The sequence below is a fragment of the Perognathus longimembris genome, chromosome 10 (genome assembly GCF_023159225.1).
Source record: "Perognathus longimembris pacificus isolate PPM17 chromosome 10, ASM2315922v1, whole genome shotgun sequence".
In the NCBI taxonomy this organism is placed as follows: domain Eukaryota; kingdom Metazoa; phylum Chordata; class Mammalia; order Rodentia; family Heteromyidae; genus Perognathus; species Perognathus longimembris.
Window position 1 is genome coordinate 20,978,811 of NC_063170.1, and position 7,513 is coordinate 20,986,323.

A 7,513-nucleotide genomic window follows, 5' to 3' on the forward strand; every position below is an offset into this window, starting at 1 on the left:
CTATGGGATCGGAGGTTGTGCAAGGAGGTAGGTTTGGAGTTGGGCTTTTATGGGGCCTGAGCAAGGATGTAAAAGTTATCACAAAGGCTCTTAGGGCTGGGGAGGCAGGGGCTTTCAGATAGGCCAACAATGGAATGTTGTTGCGGCCCACAATGGAATGCTGATGGCCAGGCTTAAGGGTCAGATTGCCCTGCCTGCAAGTCAAGGGCATCTATGCATACCTGGTGTTTTGCCTGACATCTGTTTGCACCTGGGATAATAAGGTAGGGGGTCAATCCTTCATGCTCCATCTTTAGATTCCTAAGAAGATTGGTCCAGGAGGGGAGAAGTAGGTAAGTCCTTCACTGACTGGCCCAAGTAACCTGTAACATAACAGGGCCACTAATATCTGCCATTTGCTGGCTTGGGGGATGTTTGTAATTATATACAAACTCTCTTCATGGCTGACTTGGTGCTCACATCCCATTCACCAGCTACTTTTGCACAGTTATTATTATTAATTATTATTATTATTTTGGTCAGTCATAGGGATTGAGGTCAGAACCTGGGTGCTGTCCCCTGAGCTCCTTTTGCTCAAGGCTAGTGCTCTCTACCACTTAGAGCCACAGCTCCTCTTCTGGTTTTCTGGTGGTTAATTGGAAATAAGAGTCTGAAGGACTTTCCTGCCCAGGCTAGCTTTGAACCGTAATCCTCAAATCTCAGCCTCCTGAGTAGCTAGGATTACAGGTATGAGCCACCAGCACCTGTCTTATTTGGTTTGGGTGCTGGTCCTGGGGCTTGAGCTCAGGGCCTAGGCACTGGCTAGCATTCTATTATTTGAGTCACAGCTTTATTTCTGGCTTTTTGGTGGTTAATTGGAAATTAGAGTCTCATGGACTTTCTTGTCCAGGCTGGCTTTGAACCTCAATCCTCAGATCTTAGCCATCTGAAAAGCTAGGTTTACAGGCATGAGCTTCTGGTGCCCAGTCCATAATGAAGTATTGCAGATCAACCCTAGGCCAGGAGAGCCAAGCTGTCTATAATGGCTTGTAGTCCTCCTAAAACCCCATTTTACCAGAGTCCTGCTATGTACAAAGATGTTCTGCTATTGTTTTCCCAAAGCAGATGCTGTCCACAAAGTGGTCTTTTGGTAGAACCCCAGGAAGCACTGATAGGGAATGAGGATGTGGAGCAAGCAAACAAGAAGTGTGGGTTAATGAACAGGAGATGCCATGGGTGATTGTCTCAGGGCTGCTGGAGACTTCTGAGGCAAATCTCTGAATTGTCCCACTGAGAGGAGGATTCTGGGTATTTATCTCCCACTTCTGTCACTGGTTAAAGACTCCCTGGGGCCATCTTGGAGCACAGTGAGGAAGCCCAGACAAAGCAACCACACTCTGTGGTGAGTAGCTCTGGGCAAGAGAAGCAGGTGGGCAGCTCCAGCCAGCCCTGCCTGGTCTTGCTAAGTTAGGGGAACAATGCTCACTGGACTACCATGAATGAAAGTTTTATTGCTTCAAGCACTTTACACAAAAGTCACCAACACTACTTGGGCAAATATATAAAAAGCACAATTTATTGTACAATCTTCTCAACTTCTTGACACATGCACTGTACAGACACTGTCCCGGGATCTCTCCCGGCACGGTGGGCGGGTTTCAGGCACAGCAGCTGCACTTGTCTGAGCTTCCTTTGCAAATGCAACCCCGGGCACATTTGGCACAGCCTGGCGGACAGCAGGGACAGCAGCCTGAAAGGGTTAGAAATTGGACAGATCAACAATGGCTCAAGCACAAAGGCTTCAATCCACACTAGCAGAAACCCTGGTACAGAAGAGCTGGATGGGATCCCACAGGTCATCTAGAGCCCATCAGAGGCTCAGAGAGGGAAAAGGGTTTGCCAAGGCCATGGACATGGCAGGCAGATAAAAGAGTAGAAGCCAGGGATCATGACTCCAGGCAGTTCTGGACAAGACAGAACCACCTCTTTGCTACCTTTCTGTCCAAACACATGGATGGCCTCATTCCTGAGCAGGCTGCGGCCTTGAGAGCTCTGTCCCGGGTATGTGCTCAGGCCTCATTCCAGATCCCTCTCAAATGGGCAAAAGGCATCCAGAGACCTCTCCATCACCATCATGACTGGGTAGTGGAGAAGGAGGGGCTGGGCCCTTCTCAACTCTGCTGTGGTGTTCCCAGCCCCCGTACTCACTCTTGCGACATGTTTTACAGTTACAAGTTGTACATTTGCAGTTGTCTCCGCAGATACAGATCCCTCCTGGAAGAGAGGACAGACTGCCTTGAGCATACAGATACATTACTGGATTTCACAGGGCAAGGCTCCTGGCTGCCCTAGGGAAAGGCTAGATAAAGGAGGGCCAATGCTGGATAAGGGAGGGTCTCATAGTTCCAATCACAGGTCACAGATGGGAACAGGCATAGCTGTCTTGGCCCTAACTGGGATCCTTGTTAAAATGTGCAGTCCTGGGTCCATCCCTAGAGATAGCATGATTCCTATGTTTTAGTGGGACCAGGAGACATCCTGAAGTACAATCAGGTCAGAAAAGCATTAGGCTAGGCCAATGCCAGCAAGCCAGGTTTCCTCTGGGAGCTATCCAAGCCTTTCATGTCTTCTTTACCCTCCCAAGGAAAGATGGAAACCCTGAATGGTGAGGAAGATGGGCAAAGACGTAAGCAAGTTGAAAGTGAGAGAACCAGGCCTCTCTCACTTCTGTTTTCATAACAGGAGAGCTACTGGTTGAACTCAGGGCCTGGATACTGTCCCTCAGCTTTCTTTGCCCAAGGCAGGTACTCTACCACTTGATTCGCAGCTTCACTTATGATTTTTTTGGTGGTTAACTGGGGATAAGAATCTCATGGACTTTCCTTCCCCAAGCAGGAAAGATCTCAGATCTCAGCCTCCTGAGTAACTAGGATTACAGGTGTGAGCTACTTGTGCCTGGCTGTGTTTTCTTTTGATTAGTTTTTTAAAAGTTCTTTTCCATCTATCATTTTCAATTTCAAAATACTGGATGCGCCTGTCTCTTTAGTCTTTGGTCCAGGCATCTAGTCATGTAGCACTAAGGATGAGGGAGGCTTGTAAGACTTACAATACCATATGCTAAGCCTTCAGTCTCCCTCCTTCTAATCAACACACTTATGTGAAACATCAGTGTTAGAGACTCAGGGTCCACTAAGACTCTCGTGCCTCCCCTGACATCTGCACGTGCTTACCAATTTTAATCTTTTCATAGCGAGCCTGGGATTTAAGCAGCTAGAAATAAGTAACCTCAGTTTATAGATAAGGAAACAGGTCCAGAAATAAGATAGCAAATAGCAGCAAAATGGATCAAAACCAATTGACAAGGTCTGGACCAGCACCCTTTGTCCCACCCTGATACTCAAGGGCCCAGAAGAGAAAGACCAAAGTTTTCAGGTCCATTTCTCAGCCATTCCCTGAGTCAGGATTCCAGCAAATCAGGCTGGGAGCCAGCAGAGTGGGAGGTGCCTTGCAATTGTAGGTCTAGCATAAACCCACTTTCCTCCACCTGGAGGAAAGAGAAGTTTCCACCAGAGTCCTGCATGCTCCCTATAGGATGCTAGTACCAGGGCCCAGGACCTCAGGTGGGCATCCTTACTTACCAGACATACAGGTGCAATCCCCAGGGTCCATGGTCCAGGTGTGCTAGTGGCTCTGGTATTGTCAGTGCTGAGGAAGAGAGGCTGAAGCAGCACTGGCTGGAGGCTCCTTATTTATAGTTGAATAGGTGTGGGCTGCAACTCACCCCACCTCTCCCTGGGGCCAGACGCCCTGCACACGGCCCATCCAGACGCTGCAAGCTGGGGTGGGGAGAGCAGGCAAAGGAGGGCATGGAGCAGTAGTCATTTGGGTAGCTTTTCACAAGGGCTGTACTCACCCTACCTGCTCCTGTAAAGTGTCAAGGAACTAACGCTCAGATCCACTGCTTTGAGCATCTAGCCTTCTACTCCATTAACTGCCATTTCCATACCATCATTTACCTGGGCTGCTCCTACCCAGGTGTAGAGTCTTATTCTCTGTTCCCTAGTTGGCCATAAAAGTCCTAATTGTGGCGAGGGGTAGAAAATCAGGCGGATGTGCTCCTCTTGGAGCTTTCAGCCTCTACTTCTAGACGCCCATGGTAGAAGCAAGACAGGATTTGGGGGAGATTTAACTGGCTTAAAACCTCCAGCCAGGGACTGGGAATATGGCCTAGTGGCAAAGTGCTCATCTCGTATACATGAAGCCCTGGGTTCGATTCCTCAGCACCATGTATATAGAAAAAGCTGGACGTGGTGCTGTGGCTCAAGTGGCAGAGGGCTAGCCTTGAGCAAAAAGAAGCCAGGGACAGTGCTCAGGCCCTGAGTTCAAGTCCCAGGACTGGCAAAAAACAAAAACAAAATAAAACCTCCAGCCTAACCCCATTCTTGGATAAAGGTCTTATGCAAAATGCCTTGGAGATGGGGTAACTGCAAATGACCCCAAAGATGTGGTCCTCCCCCACTTTCTATACTGTAGTTCTGTGGGTGGTTTTTTGTTTGTGTTTTGGTCAGTCATGGGGCTTGAACTCTAGGCTTAGGCACTGTCCCCAAGCTCTTCAGCTCAAGCTAGCACTCTACCATTTGAGCCACAGTGTCACTTCTGGTGTTCTTGTAGTTAATTGGAAATAAGAATGTCACAGACCTACCCATCCTACCCAGGATGGCTTTGAACTGTGATCCTCAGATCTCAGCCTCTTGAGTAGCTAGGATTACAGGCTAAAGCCATTGGTGCCCTGCTGTTTTTGTTTTGTTTTGTTTTGCCAGTCCTGGGGCATGGACTCAAGACCTGAGTGCTGTCCCTGGCTTCTTTTTGCTCAAGGCTAGCACTCTGCCACCTGAGCCACAGTGCCACTTCCGGCTTTTTCTGTTTATGTGGTGAGGAGGAATTGAACACAGGGCTTCATGCATGGAAAGCAAGCACTCTGCTGCTAAGCCATATTCCCAGCCCTGTTTTGTTTTAATTTGGTGCTGGTACTTGGATTCTGAACTCAGGGCCACATGTTTGCCACTTAAGAAAGTGGATGTGCACATGAATAAAGGAACGAATAATGGAGTGAATGATGACTGAACAGATGCACCAGTCTCCTGTCTGAGGCTCTACTGAGGACCTCTGCTAAGAAGTTGTAGCCATCAGACAAGACAAGCAAATGCATTCTGGCCATAACTGGTGGAGAGATTCATCCCCTGCTCCACACCATGCCACCCCCCCCCAGTTCTCAGCTTGGTGGGATGTTCATTAGTCACCTCTGAGGCCCCCTCAACCAACCTCAGTCTGACCCGTGGAACCATGGGTCTGAGCTGAGAACTTCTAAAGAGGAGAAAAGAGATTGGGCACCATGGTGACCAGAAGGAAGCAGTGGCAGCCACTGGGGAAGACATTAGGGACCTCTGTGCAGTCAGGAATGGCCCCTGATTTAAGCGTGAATAGCCTCGTAGGAGAGGGGCACTGCTGTGTGCCGGGGAGCCGGTGCTACCTGATGACAGAGTTTATGATTTAGAAGGTCAGTAGCAATCCCAGCCCAGGAAACCCACGATGATGTGTGGCTGCTCATGGAGCCCATCCCAGATCTGTCTCTCCAGCCTGTACCCTCAACTCAGCCCAGCCCAGCCCCTGTGACAGAGCTAGTGTGCCCCAGATCTTGGTCATGCCCTGGAATAGGCATCCATGCCTTGGAGGGCCTGGTCTAATCAGATAAGTGAGGGGAAATAAAGGGAGTGTTCTACACCTGTGCTAGCTGGCTTTCCTCTCCTCACCACCTGTGCCAGGAATTGTTTCCCCCTTGGAAAATTGACAGTATAATGTTGCTTAAAGCCCCAAATGAATGATAAGCTCAAAACTCAATCATTTCATCAAATATTTCTCAATTTTGGGAAACCATGTGTAGCATCAGAAGGGCATTCTAGTTCAGGTTAGACTGGTCTAGTTCTCTTGCGCACAGGGCCTAAAAGGATACCCTCAAATCCATTCTGTTGTGCTGGCCATTTTCTGGGTCTCAGCTCTTGACCTCAAGATGGCATCAGAAAATCAAGGACAAGCATTCACCCCCAAGGACATGCAAAAGCTTGAGAAACAGCTTAAGCTGTCATTTACCAAATAAATATTTCTTAGGAGAAGTCATTTTGTAACCCTGTTGGTGGGGTTCCAGGGGCCCTTTGGAAGGGCTTTAGACCTTCTTCCCAGGTAAACAATAATCTACTGGGGCTGAGAATGTGGCGTAGTGGTAGAGTGCTTGCCTAGCATGCATGAAGCCCTGGGTTCAATTCCTCAGTACCACATACACAGAAAAAGCCACAAGTGGCACTCTAGCTCAAGTGCTAGCCTTGAGCAAAGAAGCTCAGGGACAGTGCTCAACTGGAGTTCAAGCCCCAGGACTGGCAAAAAACAAAAACAAAAACAAAAGACATGCTGGATGCTGGTGGTTGACACATATAATTCTAGCTATTCAGGAGGCTGAGATCTGAGAATTATAGTTCTAGGCCAGTTCTGGCAGAAAAAAAAATACAAGAGACTCTATCTACAAATAACCAGTAAAAAACTGAACAGGAAGTGTGGGTCCAGTGGTAGAGGACCTGATGTGTACAGAAAAATCAAAGAAGCAAGAGCATAAGTCCCTCAGTACAAGCCCTGGTACCTATACATAAAAACATAATAATAATACTAATTTTAAAAACCTGAGCAGGGTGCTGGTGGCTCATGCCTGTAATCCTAGCTACTCAGAAGGCTGAAATCTAAAGATCATGGTTCAAAGCTAGCCCAGCAGGAAAGTCTGTGAGACTTTTTTTTTTGCCAGTCCTGGGCTTGGAGTCAGGGCCTGAGCACTGTCCCTGGCTGCTTTTTGCTCAAGGCTAGCACTCTGCCACTTGAGCCACAGTGCCACTTCTGGCCTTTTCTATATATGTGGTACTAAGGAATTGAACCCAGGGCTTCATGTATATGAGGTGAGCACTCTTGCCACTAGGCCATATTCCCAGCTCCTGTGAGACTCTTTCTCCAACTAACTACCAAAAAATATGGAAGTGGAGCTCTGGCTCAAGTGGTAGAGCACTAGCATTTTTTTTTTGTCTCTGTACTTTCTTTTATTATCACCATAGTCTTTGCATCAAGATACATAGTAATGATAGCAGGTTCCTTTTAAAGCTTAGTATTAAATATTAAATATCTTTCCCCATTTTAAGTTTACATTACTCTGCCAAGAAAAAAACAAAACAAAACTAAGACTCAAGTTATCTGAAGCCTGGACATACACTCATGATTAGCCTGGCTACAGAAAAGTTGGTGGCTTCATTCTTCCTGCTGTAAGCAGCACTAGGCCCTAGAAAGGTGGGACCAAGTTAGAATTGTTCTGAAAAGTGTGCTACAAAAATGGATGGCCTGGTATAAGCCAAGGTTACAAAGTAAGGATGGAGGTAAGGGAGGGACATTTTCTTCCAGAAAAATACCCAGAATTTCCGAAGAGTCCCAGTCTATATCTTTTTTC

General features: G+C 47.6%; 1 protein-coding gene across 1 annotated transcript; it reads right to left on the minus strand.

Annotated features, from left to right (window-relative positions):
• Nucleotides 1-1,046: 1,046 nt before the first annotated feature.
• Nucleotides 1,047-4,543, minus strand: LOC125357981 (metallothionein-4). Its single transcript, XM_048354815.1, has 4 exons — nt 4,403-4,543; nt 3,618-4,180; nt 2,188-2,253; nt 1,047-1,729 (listed from the first exon to the last, which is right to left on the minus strand). The coding sequence occupies exons 2-4, from the start codon at nt 3,646-3,648 to the stop codon at nt 1,638-1,640; spliced, it is 189 nt and encodes a 62-aa protein (XP_048210772.1). The 5' UTR covers nt 3,649-4,180; nt 4,403-4,543; the 3' UTR covers nt 1,047-1,637.
• Between the last annotated feature and the right edge of the window lie 2,970 nt (nt 4,544-7,513).